Source organism: Styela clava, chromosome 13, assembly GCF_964204865.1.
Source record: "Styela clava chromosome 13, kaStyClav1.hap1.2, whole genome shotgun sequence".
NCBI classification, from domain to species: domain Eukaryota; kingdom Metazoa; phylum Chordata; class Ascidiacea; order Stolidobranchia; family Styelidae; genus Styela; species Styela clava.
The window spans coordinates 10341333-10360214 of NC_135262.1; the positions used below are offsets into that span (position 1 = coordinate 10341333).

The following is an 18882-nucleotide window of genomic DNA, read 5'->3' on the forward strand; positions in this document are numbered from 1 at the left end:
TACAATTACTCGCTTAAATATTTTAATTACATTACAATTACACCGTGCAAAAAATATCAAATTACAATTACAACAGAGCAACTATCAAATATATGCGCACGTTACACAGAGCGAAGCAGTCCTTACTCTTGACGCTACCGCTACCCTCAAAAAAAAGTTCCGAGTTTTGCGTAGCAAGAATTTACAGGATCAAACCAGACAGCTAGTGTTCCCACGAATAAAATAATACAGCAAAATCTTTGACGAAATATCAGATTTCATACGAAATTTAGAAATAAAAAAAGTAATAGCCTTCTAAAAAAAATTCCATCTTCAGCCACTGAAAATTTCAAAGCATTTGGTCCAGTAATCGAAGAAAAAGCAATTGTTCAAGAACTATGTCAAAGAACAACAACACAAAACACCAAAAGTTTTGGCCAGAACGATCATTGTGTCCACTAACCTGTCCAATAACATTTTGGTTCGTATTTACAGTTTCACTTGCTCAAAAACTGTTGGGTTGCATTTGATGAAAATTAGGCTGCGAAAAGTTTCTGACCCCAATAAACTTCTTCCTGCCGTATAAAAGTTACCCGCGATTAAAAAAACTCTTTCTGACGGGGCTGATGTTACTGTTAGTTCCAAATAATTTTCTTCCGTTACATAAATGGGTTTTCGTCAAACTGCAAACTAACGAATAGCATTCGAAATCGCAAAATGAGGTATTGTTTCCAACCGCGACTGAAAATCTGCCTGAGTGTCTCAACGGATGCGAAAATGCAAATTGTTACCTCACTTTCCGCAACTTGCTGATTGGCTAATGTTACGAAATAAAAAAAAGGAAGTTGATTCCCGGAAAACACTCCTTGGAAAATATTTCGCCCTATTTCGTGTTATTGCGGGCAAGATGAAAGGACGCCGTAGTTTGGTGATCCCTGGTCTAATTGAAAGTCTCATTGAGCCAAATGTTTAGCAAATTACAGTTACATTTATACAGAATGCAAATGCCTCAATTACATGAAAAGTGTAAAAAATTATATCAATTACAATTGATTCAACTCTGATGGCAATAACAAAATGTACAAAAGGCTACTCGTTATTGCACACAAAGTGAGCTTATACATTGTTTATCTTTGGTCTTGCTGTTGTTGGCAACAAAAAGATCGCTTTTCTTCACAACTGATGGACTACTTAATTTCGAATTTTTTCAACGTGAAGACAGATCAAGCCGCTATAGGGATTTTACTGAGTTCTGGACGACAGGATATTTCACATTTTATTCGAACAGACAAACTTTGACGAGATTGACGGCGTTTTTCTGACGAACTCTGTGATATAGATTTTTAACGAGTTCAGAAAAAAGCCACTTTTAGAGAAGTCCCACCCCATACTACATAACTTTGATCAAAATAATATATCACCAGAGACAAATACCATTGTTTCAATGTGTGTAAATCCACTGGATCTTTGCTGAAATCTTTTTACTTTTATTCATTTGTATATACAAAAGAAAAAAAAATACAACTGTCCTTCAAGGAACATAAGAAAACACAATCATGAAGTTTGCACATTTGAAAGAGCATCCATCTGATATTGAAAGTAAGTGCCTTAATTCATTTCGCTATCTTGATCCATCACAACATTTTATTAAAAAAATTTTTAAGATTGAAATGCCAAAAGATTTTAGAAGGGATCTCACCATCAGGTAAACAAAATGTGATTTTGTTACCAAGTTTCAATATCACTGGTAAACAGATTTAAACAAGTTTGATTTGCCAAGATCACCATGCATGTTCCTATTATAAAAAGTTGATATTTCATTAATTAATAAGCAAGAAAAAATGACACCGTCAAGAAAGAAGATTATAAAATTACGATGAGTAATTGTAAAGAGAAAATATACATGAACATCATATGATTAAAATTTATACAGATCATTATTATCCAGTACTGTATTTATCTTCATACTGGCTTGGGGTTGATGCAAAGCGAAAGGTGTTAAAAAACTTTTTCAATTCTATAGTACTTTGAATTTGTAGATTCACAGACTTGAATTGGACTGCGAATGATTATTTGAGACAAGATTGCTAGACTACTCGGTCCCACATAAGGTTTACAAAATCGATTATTGATCACTAGATAATAATGAACAAGTTACTTTACATATGATAAGTGCTTCTGAAACAAAAATAAATTCAACCCTGGTGGATAATGATTTATCTCAAAGTAGACAACAGACAGCAAAAATTTAATTTCAGTATTCATACTAACGAATACACAACAAAAGAAAATGTAATAAGCTGTAGTCAGTAGTTACGTATGCTAATGAACCCCGGCAAAAAGTTATGCCAAGATTATGCCACACAAAAAGAGAATAAAAAACAAAAGGGCCAAGAAATATAGAAATATGACAACAAAAAAACAACATTAGGCGACATGCTTTGAAAAATGATGAATAAACACATTTAAAGAGTTCTATATCTTAACTTAATTAAAAAAAACATTAAGGTACCTCTTACGCTTTTGAGAATAAACTGATTTTAATGCTACAAAATCACAAGCAAAACAAATTCTTCACATATCCTGTAAACTGAGCAATGGCATACAAAATCATGCACCTACAATTTATGATTCTAAAAAGAAGAATGGAATATCCAAAGATAAAATGAACGTCAAAGTTGAAGGCTAAACAATAATATGTCTTTATCATGAGGGCAAAACCAGTAGACCCAAAATGGGTGAAATTACATTTTATGGTGGTTTATCAGCCTGGGCAAACCTATTTGATTGAACAACCCAGTTAAGATTCGAACTCTTTCTCAATATCAGAGCAAAAGCAATACAGATATTCAACAGTATACAAGCAGTATCTGCGCAACACGATTATAGATAAATTTTTGATTTTGTTTCATTCACTTTCATTTCACTGAGGCATAATGATTTATTAGTCTTGTTGACTGAGAAAATTTAGATGATGAAAATTTTAACCAAAGCACACGTAAACCACTTTTCCATTTGCACATCTGAACCACTCGGAAAAAATAAAGGCATAAAAGCATCTCTATTCAATACATATATATTTGTGTCTGGCAATGTAACATTGATCAAAGCTAAATGCTTTTTATAAAGGTAAGTGATATTTATAATAGTAAGATTGAATACAAACATATTTTAGGCAACATATATACAAAAAACAATTGCAAATTATGTCTCAATAACATAAATATTGATATTCACTGGGAAATTTCTGAACAACAACACTGACTAACTATATAACATTCCTCAGCATCTCATCGTCACCGTTTGGAAAATTTTGCTGCTGAACCACTGCAGAATACTCTGGTGGTGCTTCACTTTGTTTTCCAGCTGGTTGCCCAGTATAGCTAGGTGGTGGAGCAGGCATTTGATTGTATGCTTGCTCATATTGTAATCTGTCTTCTGCTTGGGTGTTAAGGTTTTGGGAAAGACCTTGAATATAGGCAGCTCGTACCAGTTGCCTAATCTCATTTCGCTGTGCTGGTGTTGTACCTTTCACATAGGTAACTCCGGAACGAATTGTGAGTGTTGAATCATCAGACATCAAACCACGATAGGCACAATGCAATGGAGCTACAACAAGACACACAGGGAGACAAAGGATCCAACAGACTGGCATACCACACCATTTACTTCGTTGATGGAAATTGGTAATACAGAAATTGCTGTTTCTTGCATAATAGCTTCCCCAATTTCCATCGAATCTTGATTGGAACCATTCACGAAGCACAGGACCAAAATTAAATTCCACAGCAAACCTTTTGCCCTCTCTCATAAGCATCTCAGCTTCATCAAGTTTTTCTCTAAGCTGGGCTTGAATATCGGGCTGCTTGGTGTTGACCATAATAACATAATCACCATGAGTGATTATTCTTGTGTTACCACTACGTCGATGCCTTTCCAAGTGTACATGCATGTATATTGGGAGAAACAGGAGTCTTTGTTTCAAAAGAGCAAACGTTTCCACATTCTCAACCTTCAAAACTTCCGGATAAGCATCTGCGAAGAAATTCTGCTTGTGAGAGAAAACATTGACTTTTCCCATTTGGTGATGCAGTTTTGAATCGCTACCAACTTCAAAACAACTTGGAAAATCCTGCAGAAACTCATTGGTATCCGATATTGCAATCTGCACATTATCCATTTGCTCGGCCCTAGATGCCATTATACACAATTGTTATTTCACTGTTTCAATAATAATAGTAATTTTACTCACACTGAACACTGTTTTTAGAGCATAAAGAAAAATATAAAATATTTGAGAAAGTGGTTACTGGTTTACAAGCAACCTTAAGCAGTATATAGTCACTAGCCTAGTCAGTATACTAGATTATTGGTATCACAATGGTAATCATTGGTAAGAATGAGAAATGTCCTTTTTCAAAGTGAAGGCCAGTAGGGCACAGTTCTCTGATTCCAAGATGTACCAACAATTCGTTCAATAAAACAAACACTTTATTTTTCTCTGAAAATAGGGCATTTGGCACGACGACAAATGCTTCAGAGAGCTCCATGCCTGTTACTTGTAATCAAGTAGCGAAACACTATCTTGAGTCCTAACTGACCATGGAAAAAAATGCTGAAAACGGAATGGCAGCGCAATTGCAGATTTGTTTGAACAAAAATCACAGTGATTGTAACTGTTAATTATGGAATAGTGTGCATCAGAAAATCGCATTAGAAAATATCACAGAGCAGACTGATGTATCTAAGGTCTAAATGTACAGATGTATCACAGCAATTTTAGATGTAGACATCTTCAACACCATTATCCATTCAGCGAAAAAGCAGAAAGTCATTGCTGCATGGCTAGGGTGTATCAGTGTATACTAAGACTTTCTTCAAAACTTTCTAGATATAGAATTGCTAGGTCTCATGTAGTTTCGTACCTAACATACTTCTAGTGGGTGTAGCATAACAATTTTTTCTATGTGTACTGTCAATCCTAACCCCCACCTGACTACGCCATCCAAAAATTATGTCACTACCACGTCACAGTGACGTAATGGAGCCCTTCAAACTATACTAACTGCCATCCAAGACGCGCAGACGAGAACCCGAAATCAAACAGCTGTTTCTCTCGTTTTTTCGTCGCAGCAATCCCAATAGGAGAGAGATCGATGGCGTTAGTCAGTTCTTTATCGTCGGCGCCGATGCCATTTCGGGTGATCGTACATATATTTGTCAAGCTCTATTATGACGTGATTTGTGATGTCGTAGTGATGTAATTTTTAGATGGCGTAGTCAGATGGGGGTTAGAATTGACATATCAAAAAATTGTTATGCTACGCCCACAAGAAGTACGTTAGGTACAAAACTTCCAGAGACCCAATTTGCTTGCTACATGCTTATTACAGTATTAAATCTATGCCAAATACAGGGGTCTCGTGTAGTCTCGGCGCGGCAGTGTGGCTCATCGTGATAAGCGTTAGGAATAGACTCGCCACCGCACCTCTGATTACTCTGCGTGGGTTCGCAGGTTCGAATCCCATGTGGGGATGGTCATGTGCGAGAGGATTGCTGGACTCCTCGCCGCCGTAGGGTGGTTCACGTAACCGCTGGTCGCTTACGGCTTCCTCCACCATCAAGTCCATGCTTCCGAAAACAAATAACTAACTAATCCCATACCCGACATGGAATGGTAACCGGACGAGAGGCCGTGGTTCGCCATATGGTTAAGCCGTCCTATTGGCTTTCCTCTCCCCCGGGATAAATATGTAAATCCTATCCTATCCTAGTCCCGTACCTAACATACTTCTAGTGGGGGTAGCATAACAATTTTTCGACACGTCCATCCTAACCCCCACCTGCAGACCTGACTACGCCATCCAAAAATTACGTCACAACGACATCAAAATCACGTCATGAAGCTTGTCAAAAATACGTACAATTGCCCGAAATAGAATCGTCGCTGCCGATGAAGAACTGACTAACGTCCACGATCCCTATCATATTGGGATCGTTACAACGAGAAAAATAACTGTTCGATTTCGGGTGCTCGCCTCCTGCGTGTCTTGGATGACAATTTGTATTGACGCTGTCAGAACGACAGGACTCAGGTGAGGATTATGATTAACATTTGCAAAAATTGTTGTGCTACGCCCACTAGCAGACTAGAAGTACTTTAGGTACGAAACTACACTAGACCCAAATACCTACAGAACTAGTATAAGTTCATTTTGTACCTACATATTAAATTTATAAAATTCAATTATGCCTAGATATTTAGATGATTCTGTTGCATTGAGTTTTTAATAAGTCAATACCCCTGTCAATAACTAATATTATGTATTAATTGTCTGATTATGTAAGTTACTCTGTCAGGTTCTATTAGACATCATAAGTTGATAAGTATACATACAGATTTAGGCCAGTTCCGGCTGATTCTACATTCTGACATGAGGTTCATACCGGTACCATCATTTGACATGTTTCAACACTGTAACAGGGAATAAAGACCTGCAATTGAAGTCAGCAAACAGAACCACCTGGACCTGAACACCTTTCCATTTTGCACGCTTTTTGAATGCAGCACTGAGCATAATCAGTGGATAGAATTTATCCCAGAGGAAAGGGAAACCGCTAATCAAAGCATACCCGTAAAGCGTACGGTATGTCCGCACCAGAACCAGAATAGCAACTGATTCCGATTATGGCCGCCAGGTGCCGTTGTTTTCAGGAACTACGGGAAACTACCGTATTTCTCCGTGTATAATACGCACTTCCGGTTCCGGATTTCATCTCCAAAATTAGGGGGTGCGTATTATACATTGGTATAGAAAATAATTCAAAAAACCCTGATAGATATTTCACACGCAATTGCCGAATACTTAGCACATGTTTCCTTGTCGTCTTATTTCTATTATTTTATGTGACAAAGTCCGTTATAACCAGATCATGCTTGTTGCAGTAGAATCACACCCACGGAATGGACTATCTTGTCTAACAAAGGACAACGCATCTATTTCAATAACCAGTGTATATAAGTGATGAGAACGGCAGTTTGTATCATAGTTTAATTGTTGTGTCGTCCAGTCTGGCGTCTCTAATTTACAACAAAACTGAATGTTCCTAAATCATTTTGTCTCATTCTGATTTGCGGCCAATCGGCAAACCTAAGGCTCACAAATTTGAAACATATTATTAAATCACAGTGAAACTTGCTAGGCTGGCTTCTCGAAAATACCAAACGCGGTCGACGCAAATAACTGAATTCGACGGTGCGTATTATGCATGGACCTTGGTATTTTCATACAATCCACATTCTAAAAGAGCCCTGCGTATTAAACATGGGTGCGTATTATACACGGAGAAATACGGTAATTAACGTTATTGCGCAAAAATATCTTATTGCCCAAGGCACAGGCAATGGAACAATCGATACCTTGAGTTAAGTCACCTGTGATCGACACAACATAGGTTTTTTATCTTTTCTGTTACACATAATCGGTATGTTTGTCGTTGCACATAACAGTGTAAATAAAATGATCGGTAGCCTCGATGACCTGCGACGATCTAGCCCAGAGGTACCCACATTTTTCGCGACCCCAATTTTTCATAAAATCAAAGACTGCAGATACCCGCGACCCCACAACAACTTCAAAAGACAGTATATTCAATTATTTAAAAGGAAATCTAAATATCGCAATAGGAACAATTGTGCATTTATATCAACTGCAAGTGAACGGTTGCACAAAAATATATGAGCGAGCCCGGCGATGCGCCGGAAAAACGGGGAATCCTCAGAAAGCATCGTATGAAAACCACGCTGTAAAAATCTCTGAGACCCCTCGTCTACTGCAACAAGCCGATATCCGTTCATGTTCTTTGACAAGTTTTTAAAAAATGTCGATTTCTTTTTGATTACTGGACCAATGGACCTTTCCCCGAGCATCGACTTCCTTGTTTACTTCGTGACATTGGCCTATCAGCAAGATGCAAAAAGTGACGTAACATTGCCCCCTTTTCGCATCCGCTCAGACACTTTTCTCACTCAGACAGAATTTCAAGCGTGGTTGTAAACATTACGTCGTTTTCGCGTTTTTGAACTCTATTCGTTAGTTTTCAGTTGTGTTTCGGAAACTTAAATATAAATCAGATAATTCAATGATCACTCTGTCTTCCTAGGAGTTTTACTTCAATTGCAGTAATAAAAATTAGTGTAGAAATAGCTGTGGTAGACTAGCTTGAAATTCTTTACCGGTAATTTTAAAAAAGAGATTGCTGTATGTGATGAATCATAATGATGGTTTGAAACACATACCCCATTTTACAGGCGCCAACTCGCAAAAGCACTCTCAAAATAGCCCTGAAAATTTTGCAATGGACCTTTCCCCGAGCATCGACTTCCTTGTTTACTTTGTGACATTGGCCAATCAGCAAGATGCAAAAAGTGACGTAACAATGCCCCCTTTTGGCATCCGCTCAGACACTTTTCTCACTCAGACAGATTTTCAAGCGTGGTTGTAAACATTACCTCGTTTTCGCGTTTTTGAACTCTATTCGTTAGTTTTCAGTTGTGTATCGGAAACTTACATAAAAATCAGATAATTTAATGATCACTCTGTCTTCCTGGGAGTTTTAATTTAATTGCAGTAATAAAAATGAGTGGAGAAATAGCTGTGATATACTAGCCTGAAACTCTTTACCGGTACTTTTAAAAAACAGATTGTTGTGTGCGATGAATCATAATGATGGTTTGAAACACATACCCCATTTTACAGGCACCAACCCGCAAAAGCACTCCTAAAATAGCCTTGAAAATTTTGCAATGGTTAAGTATAGGAAGAATTTTCCGGGGGTCAAAGGTCAAAGAAAGGTCCATTGCTTCGAAAGTTTCAGTAGTTAAAGATTTATTTTTCTGCCAGAAGGCTATTACTTTTACTTATTTCAAAAATTTCTGTGGACTTCAAGAGATTCGTTTTTTATGTGTCAAAAAAAAAATAGCGACAGCTTGTGACGTATCCATATATTTGAGCATAGCTCTCTTGTTCGGATGTAACATGATAAAAAAATAACTATAAAACGGAAAATATTATTGGCACTCATAACACTGTCATTGACTACTAGATGACTCATCGAGTCGTTCGCGACCACCCACCAATTGCTATGAATCAATTCCGTGTTCCCGTTTATTTATTTATTGCTTTACATTGATTCTTGCACTATCTGAATCTGTCAATCAATTACATCTACTTATACCTGCCGACCAGCAGAAATTTTATTTTCCAACCCTAGTCACTTGTGTGCGGATGTTTAACAATTATTCAATCATTTATTTTGGTTCTCTGACATAAACAATACAAATAGTAAACGGAAAAAACAAAATGCAGAGATACCTGGGAGATGGGCATAACTTTTCGGTGAGATATAAGCGTCTCATAGTACTCAGATAAAAATTCTGAAAAGAGCAATAGCCTCCCAGCGATTTCTGAGTTTTTCAATCGGTTAACTTCGTGCCCAATTAGGAACATGATGGTCGCAAAAACCCGTCGCCTTAGTGCGTGGATGAGGATAGTGACCATCGCGCGGGATAATGTGAAAATCCACATGCTATCCTAACACTACCCCCCACGTCAATCGAGGGGTATTTTCATTTCAGGTAACTTCATTCGATATAAATACATATTTTAATATTTATTGGAAAATAGATTAATGTACACACTAAGGAAACAATTTCCAAAAATAAAAGTAAAAAATATCCCCGTAATTTTTTTCTAGACTGCAGATGCTTTTACAAGCATTGTGTATGGATGGCCGACTGACACCTGCTGGTAAAAGTTTTTAAACACCAAAACAGTTCATTTCAAATTTTTAGTACATTCTTATCAAATTATTTTAAATTAATAGATAACAGGTCTATTTGAAAAAAAAATGTAGATACAAGTAAACAGACTACAATGAAGACACTAAGAATACACTTTTTCTTTTCAGTGTCTCTAACCTCAATTACACTACAAAAGGAGTACAAAATCATCCATATTATAAAAATCTATAATGCTAGGCTTAACTCGTTCAATGAGTAATTATGAAGTACAATGAGCACTAGAATAATAGAAATATAAAAATGAAATATACAAAACAATATGCATCATCAATTTTGGTTGGATTATATTATTGCAACAAAATGCGGAACAAAGCATAAGAAATGGTACTAGTAAGTAAAGAACAGCCGGGAACTATATCTTATTAAAGATGAACCACAATTAGTAATATTGCTATTGCTACCAAATTTCCTTACAAAGATATGACAACGAATCTTACTTCTTTGAGGAATCAATTCAAGGGTATCACTCAGCAAATGCAAAGAATACATATGATAATGAGTTCAAATATCAATGTATTTTTACAGTAGTAAATTGGGTAATTTTATTAAGACGATCCAATTCAACCATAACTAATTAATGCTACATAACAGAGCCAGAAATACATCCCCGACAATAACAGATATATTTTTATTTTATCCAAAGTTGATAAATACAAAATTGTCATTTTTTCAAATATTTTTATTTTTCCTTTTTCATCAGAGTGTATATCATGCTATGAATCTGTATCATTAGTGATAAATAACAAGTCATATACAGAAGAATAATGGAACTGATACATTTAAAATTTGCAGTAATAATCCTTTATAGTCACAGGAAGAAGTTGTCTATACAGTGAAACATAAAAAAAATAATGCTCAAAATAAACGTGATTACCTAATAAGTGAACTATAAGATTTTCTGTTAGAAACAGAAAACAAAAAGTACTTTCAGTACAATTTCTTTGCTAATTATTATGATAGAGTGTATGACTCACAGAAATATATCAATGAAGAATGATTGAATTCTTTGAGAGACAATCAAAGCGAAGTGATTAAATGGACACCAGCAAGAAAGTATTTTACCATATAATATAGTAGAATGATTCATATAATTCATTCAAAAAAAAAAATTAAATCTGGAAAAACTGAAACTTTAGCAAATTAAATTATGGACATTGCACATTAAAGAATGGCAAATCTAGGAATAAAAAAAAAAGTAAGTAACAAATTAAAAAAAAGATCAGAATGAATTGTTTGCTACATTTTACGATAATGGAATAAACATAAATATCTAACATTCTTTATTGATCACAAATCATAATTTCGTTTGATCCATAAATAAGAGGAAAGAGAGAAGCATTGCCAGCCCCCTACACTACTACTAAATATTTCACACTTATTCTATCAATTGGATGTATACTCGTCTACAGAACAGACTATTTTCAAGTTATCAATTTTTTATGGTGAAGCTTGCCATCTGTTTTTCAATATAATTGTAAAAACAGATGTTTATGAGCACACCTGTGGCAGCCATTAAGAACATACCACTACCAGTAATTATGCACTTGTGATGGCAAATTATGAGATTGATGTAGATAGAGAACATTCTATGAATAAATTGAAGTATTTTATTTAGTTAACAGTGTGCCTGCTATGAACATGATGGATGTTACAAATCTATTGGATGACAATATACATTTTAGATCTTAGATGAACTAGTCCTATTTAAATACCGGTATATATTGTGATTGTTAAGGATATAATATTTCTCTAGCTCATTTCCAAACATTACTGGGGGTTATTTTATCAAGTATAAACCCTTGGGGGGCAGGGGGAAAAGAAATACCATCAGAAATAAACTTTTCAGATTGCATAAAATATCCATATATCTCCAAAATTGATTTAAAAAAAATGCTAAACATAACACTAGGTTACATGCTTCATATAGAAACAGAAAATCGAAATATTAAAAAAAATAAGTACTATTGAACAATTACAGACCGAAGTGTGTGAGATACCGTATATATGTTTAAAATACACTGTCACCCTTATTTATTGTTTGTTATATACATATTGGAAAATTAAACAGATAAATATCAGCAAAATGGTAAACATACCGGCAAGGCATCTATGGTTTATACCTGGCAAGAAAAATCCAGTAACCATAAATTAAAACTATTGTGATAAGCCTAAATAAATCTTTGCGAGTGTTAGTAAATATGAATAATAAACCAAATATATGTAATGAATCTATATATCGAGCAGAATTTTGATATAAAAAATTCCACAATTGTACAATATCTTCCGAATAAAAATGAATGTACCAAATATTGAGAATAGAACTTTTTATCTGAATGGTTTTATTCTATATTCCATATTTAAAAAAGTCTGATTTCTTATGTGCGAAGGGTTTTTAATACTATCTCAACCAAACATTCCTGTTGTAAGGGATACATACAGATCTGAAGTAGGAAGTAAACAAGGAGAAAGGGCCTGCAGTGTAATACACAATATCCCTGCTCAGGGAAACATAATATATGAATAGTAGTATTGTAGAATGTACATACATTACATAATATGGCACAAAAAATTGAACAAATATGACTCATCAGTTAACAATGAGTCATCTTCCTGATACACATCAGTACATGAATTATTCATAGAAGTCAAGTGCATTCAGTGTTTGAAAACATTTCATCAGTTATATACTTGCAAATCGACACAAAATAGCCAATTTCCAAATATGGAATTATAACAATCATATCCGCATGACCACATACCGCTAAGTATTTTTTGATATTGACAAAAGTAGTCACATCTTACACGTATCTCTCATTTACGAAATTAGTTACATATAAAGCTAGGATGTTTCATTGTTTGCCTAAGGAGGTGAACAAACTTTTACTATAGATTATTTCGATTTTCGAATATACACACAGTGTTTCGAATATACACACAGTGTGTTTGATAACCAATAGAAACTATCAGTATATTTGATGATTTATGAAAAATTCAATAGTGGGATAATGAACAAATGATAATTTTTTAGTTCTAATTCAATCATTTTGAAATAGGAACTCACTAAATATGTATATCACCATGTAAATTTAATATAATTCCTAAATTGATTTCTGTCAAGTCTAAAACGGCAAAGAATTTTTTTTAGCTATTGTAGCTAAATAAAAGTCCAAATAAAATTTGAATAGAAAAGTAAAAAAAAGAGCAAAATTACTGCTTCTGGATGAAGTTGATTTGTGAATGATCCTAAGTTTGCTAATACTCATGAAATGCTTTCAGTATTTCTAAAACAAAAAATTATAATATTCAAAACGAAATTATTTGCAAAAAATGCTTCACTATCACATGAAAAAGACATTCATAATTCATTGGAATGTGTAATTCACTAAGTGTTACTTTCATATTGGAAAAAGGTAGAAATAACAATGCCATAATTATAGTCATTGGACAAGCGAAAGAAGGAAAAAAATGCTGATCACTGACCAAAGAAACTGACCTTCAAATAATGAAGAATCAAATGAAAAGGTTATACTACAAAAAGTAATGACATTATAAATAACAGTAAATTTTTTTTAGTTTAAAAACCTTTGCCAAAATAATTAAAGCTTATTCTGAAGCAATGTCATCATTGTCTGTGTTTTCCAGTGCATATTGCATGCCCCATATACTTAATGGGCGCATGTACGCTAGAGATCGGTAATGATTGTGTTTCAAAATCGCTTCTGGTGTTTGAAATGCCATACCAGTCTCTTCCCAAACACTTTTATACATTCCTTGGGCCGTTTTGAAACCTTCTTTCAACATTCCCTTATGAAGCATCGTTGCCGCAACAGCATATGTTACCCCAGTCCAAACTTCATCTGACTGAACGCTCGATTGATCAACTTTCCCGTTTGGTCTCATTCCGTTTACTGCGCCCCGTCTTCCATCAGCAAACAATTCCACATTAAAGTTATAAACTTTTCTCAAGCAGCTAAGAATTTTATCTCCTGGTATGACATCAGCTATTCCCGCAGCAAGTAAATACCACTGACCTGCACATTGGTCAGCCATAATGCTGTCACTATGATTGCTGTGTTTATTGCTATCATAATTAAAATATTCACCATTCCATAACTTTTTGTCGTAAGCCTTGGTGGCTCTTTCTAAAATTTCCTTGTATTTTAAACTATCTTCTTGTCGGTCCAAGATATTTGCTGCCTCGATGGTACATCGCAATGCGGCAATCCATAAACCACCGCAATACGCACTTGGACCAGTGACACTCCAACCATCAAAAGTTTGATCTGCGGTTCCACCATTTTCAATAAGACCATCTCCGTCTTTATCATGTTTCATGCTCATTTCCATAACTGTCAAACAAACTGGCCACATGTCCTCAAGAAATTTACGATTTTTTGTGATGTGGTAATCTCGAAAAACTTGCAAAACAAACTTAGGATTTAAATCTTTCCAAGATGCTGTATCGTGAACAAAATACGCATTAACTCTCGTCCAAGGTTCATCTTCAGGATCCCCAACATCATGTGGAACCACTCCTGTCGTTTTAACAGGTTTTCTATGACCATCCATTATAAAACGAAATCGTGTATCATCAGCCCTTAGAATACTTGTAGCAATATCATACTGTAAGCTTAGCTCAAGCTTGGGCCATAATGCAGCAAGAGCTATCGATGCATAAAAATGAACGTCATATGTATTGAACATCCTATATTCTTGGCCTTCAAGATACGCAAATCTTCCAAATTCTTTTAAAATTTCACTGTTTTGGAGATGATCCACATCTGTTTCTTTTGATGCATTGTGCTTATTTATATGATTTGAAATGCTAATTGATTCTGTATCAGTTTTATCTATTTCAAGCCAAATTGTCCCTCCATCACTGATGTAATACAACTCGTTGAATATGGCAGATTTGTACCACAGTGGTAAGCGGGAATTTGACAGAATTGGTTCTTGCCATGATCGTATTTTTTCTTCCCAATCTTGATAGTTTTGAAGGGCATACAACGCAATTTTGGGTCCAGCGTTACCAGATGCACCAAAGAAACGAGTATATCGACGGCGGTGAGAAATTTCCTTTGAACCAAAATATACTATTGGCATATCCCAGGATAAAACAAAATCAACATTTTTTTGAAGAGTTTTTGATTTTACAGTGGTTTCAACAGCAACTGCACAGGCAATAGATTCTCCACGAGAAGTATTTTCACTTATGTCATTTGTAGAATCAAAGTGGCCATGTTCATGCAATTCATTCCAAATTGTGGATCCATCTGAAGTTGGGTCAAAAGAAATGCATTTTGAAACTTTCATTTCTGGCTTATCAGATGCCGCAACTGTCATTGTGTACGGCATTTTCTCATATGTAAAGTTATGCATAACTACACCACTGCATTTTTTATCATCATCAAATTCTTCATTAAAATGTCCAGAATGATGTAGTCTTGATTTTTTTGTGCCATTACCATTTTCCATTGTCATAACAATGGATACTTCTAAATCACTTTCAGATTTATTTTCAATACTCCATGAAAAAACAGCGGCAGGAATACTCGAGTCCTTATATTCATTGGGAATTACAGGAGATACTTGTCTACAGGTTAATACAACTTTATGTTCTGGAATTTCATATACGGTCCACGCACGCGGATACAAAGCATGATAAAAAGCTTGGGAACCAGGAAACTCCCATTTCCAACTTTTTAGATGTTTCGCTGGGGTACTGTGAACACTTAAAACTTGTTGATATACAGTGGTTCCATTTTTACGAATACAAACAATAAATTGATTTGCCAATGTAGTTACAAACTCATAAACCCCCGGACGTAACTGCCATCGACAGAATTCACCCTGCCAGCCACGGTTGATTGACCCGCCCCCGATTCCTCCAAGAGGGACACCATAAATTTGTCGCAGTGGTTGTTGGTTGAAGAAATCCATGCATGGACGACGGTTAATACGCTTTAATTTACGATGAAATTTGATATAACGGTAAGAGAGTCCCACCAATGCTGGAACCTGGTGTATTTTTGGTACAGTCCATGGAGTACGTTTTTCTCTAAATTTATGACTGAGGGCGATTCTCCATCCATATTTGGGAACACCGTCTCCTTGGGATGAACCATTCCAAGTTGACATGAGTTCATTATCTTCAATTTTTTCATGTTCAATTTCCAGATTTTCTAGGGCTTTCCACCATGTTGGCTCACCCGCCTGCGGTTCTCCCATTACTCTCGTATTTTTTTTTTATAAACTTTATAAATCTGTATATATTAAACAACTATATTAATAGTGACCTAGAAAACTAACAAAGGCAAAAAGAAAAGTACATCATCAAAATAAATTTGCATCAATTAAATTCATAAAATCCTGGATATAGGAATGAACAGCTAAACGTCACAATTGTGTAGTTGAACCAGTAAACGGTTACGGCTTCCTCCACCTTCAAGTCCATGCTTCCGAAAAAATAAAATAACTAACTCATCCCATACCCGACATGGAATGGTAACCGGACGAGAGGCCGTGGTTCGCCATATGGATAAGCTGTCTTATCGGCTTTCCTCTCCCCCGGGATAAATATGTAAATCCTATCCTATCCTATCCTAACTATGCCACAATTCAATAAGCATATAAATTTAATTGGACTCAACTATCAAGGCGATAAAATCAACACTCACAAACTTCAGAACTTGCAAACCACAGAAATATATTATTGTACAATACGGACAAACAATTGTCGTTCGTGGGCCAAAATTAAAGGTTGCGAGACGCACATATTTTTAGAAAGTTAAAAACCAAAGGAATGGCCAATGAATCTCATTTTTTCACACAAATCTCAGTTAAAGTACAAGCAGTGGGTGAAGAATGATCATTTGAATATTTTCTGCGTCATTAAACCATTTGCACTCAGCAATCAGCATTAATTTTTTTACGTTGTGTTGCCATTTGTCTAATTATAATCAATTGTAGGCTCATTAAACGAGTGATTGTGAATTATATTCTTGTTAGGTTATAATATAATTCAGTGTTTCAAAACAAATTCTGTCACTGACATAAAGAATATATTCATCAATACAGCTGTTTTGTTAATATAATTCAGTGAAGCGCTGCGGGCTGGATTATATTGCTCCGGGCCGTAGTTTGCCGACTCCTGCCGTACTGTATTCAGGTATTAGGTAGCCTACCAAACTGTATTGAAAAAAGATATATATATTTACTAATTCTTACTAAATTATACCGGTACCAGAACCCAAAATTCGTTCCATCCAAATTTCGGATGGTGTAGTCAGGGGGTCTCGTGTAGTTTCGTACCTAACGTACTTCTAGTGGGCGTAGCATAACCATTTTTTGATATGTCAACCATAACCCCCATCTGACTACGCCACCAAAAAATTACGTCACTACGACATCACAATCACGTCATAGAGCTTGCCAAATATACGTACAATCGCCCGAAATGGCATTGGCGCCGACGATAAAGTACTGACTGACGTTATCGATCTCTCTCCTATTGTAATCGTTGTGACGAGAAAACGAGAGAAATAACTGTTCGATTTCGGGCACTCGTTTGCGCCTCTTGGATGGTAGTTCGTATAGTTTGAAGGGCTCTATCACGTCACTGTGACGTCGTGTTGACGTCATTTTTGGATGATGTAGTCGGGTGGGGGTTAGGATTGATACGTGAAAAAATTGTCATGCTACGCGCACTAGAAGTATGTTAGGTACGAAACTACGTGATTGTGATGTCGTAGTGATTTAATTTTTGGATGGCGTAATCAAATGGGGGTTAGGATTGACATATCAAAAAATTGTTATGCTTCGCCCACTAGAAGTACGTTAGGTACGAAACTACGCGAGATCCGAAATCGCATCCTACAAAGAACCCGGAAACTGGTAAAACTTATGGGTCTAGTATAGTTTAGTACCACAAGTAGGTACCTCCAGTGGGTGTAGCATACCGAATTTTGCATATGTTATTCCTAACCCCCACCTGACTATGCCATCTAAAAATTACGTCACTACGACGTCACCATCACGTCATATGGCTTGCCAAAGTATAATTACAATCGCCCGAAATGGTATCCGCGCCGCCGATAACAAACTCGCTAACGCCGACGATCTCTCTCCTATGGTGATCGTTGTGACAAAAAAACGAGAGAAATAGCTTGCTCGATTTCGGGTGATCGTCTGCGCGTTTTGGACGACCATCCGCATACTTCGGTGGGTTTTATTACGCCACTGTGACGTCCAAATGACGTAATTTTTCGGTGACATAGTCAGGTGGGGGTTAGGATTGACATATACAAAAATTGTTGAGCCAGGCCAACTAGAAGTATATGTGGTACTAAACTATACCAGACCCAAACCTATTACCTGGCGCGGCGGTGTGGCTCAACGGGCTAAGCGTTAGGAATACGCTCGCCACCGCACCTCTAATTACTCTGCGTGGGTTCGCAGGTTCGAATCCCATGCAGGGATGGTTATGTGCGAGAGGATTGCTGGACTCCTCGCCGTCGTTGGGTGGTTCACGTAACCGCTGGTCGGTTACGGCTTCCTCCACCACCAAGTCCATGCTTCCGAAAACAAACAATACAGTAAAACTAATCCCATACCCGACTTGGAATGGTAACCGGACGAGAGGCCGTGTTTCGCCATATGGATACGCCCTCTTAGGCTTTCCTCTCCCCCGGGATAAATATGTAAATCCTATCCTATCCTACCTCAAAAACAAAGAACCGAACTTTCCCTATCGCTGAAAAGGACTGTCGAGAAGGCCACACGGTTCAGGACTTGTGAAGACACGGTACCCTCGGTACGGTACGTTTCTCCACAAAATTGTGCGTATCAACGTCATTCAATTCCTCGGAGTTCTGGTTGGGGTTGGGTTGCAATCAACAACTAACATGTTTTGACTGAGTAAGAAATAAACCACATGTGAAATCGGAAAATCATGTCATTGATTGTAGCCTACTCACATATGCAGCTTTATTGAAGTAATTATGGGACTGGTGGATTTTGCTGTAATTGGGAAGGAAAATGAT

General features: G+C 36.4%; 2 protein-coding genes across 2 annotated transcripts; both read right to left on the reverse strand.

Moving 5' to 3' along the window:
* Window positions 1–1445: 1445 nt before the first annotated feature.
* Window positions 1446–4260, reverse strand: LOC120333476 (uncharacterized). The gene has a single exon (XM_039400906.2). It carries the CDS (start codon window positions 4178–4180, stop codon window positions 3248–3250), a length of 933 nt encoding a protein of 310 aa, XP_039256840.2. The 5' UTR covers window positions 4181–4260; the 3' UTR covers window positions 1446–3247.
* A 4961-nt stretch (window positions 4261–9221) lies between these two features.
* LOC120333475 (non-lysosomal glucosylceramidase-like) lies at window positions 9222–16161 on the reverse strand. The gene has a single exon (XM_039400905.2). The coding sequence runs from the start codon at window positions 16067–16069 to the stop codon at window positions 13445–13447; it is 2625 nt and encodes an 874-aa protein (XP_039256839.2). The 5' UTR covers window positions 16070–16161; the 3' UTR covers window positions 9222–13444.
* Window positions 16162–18882: the final 2721 nt, after the last annotated feature.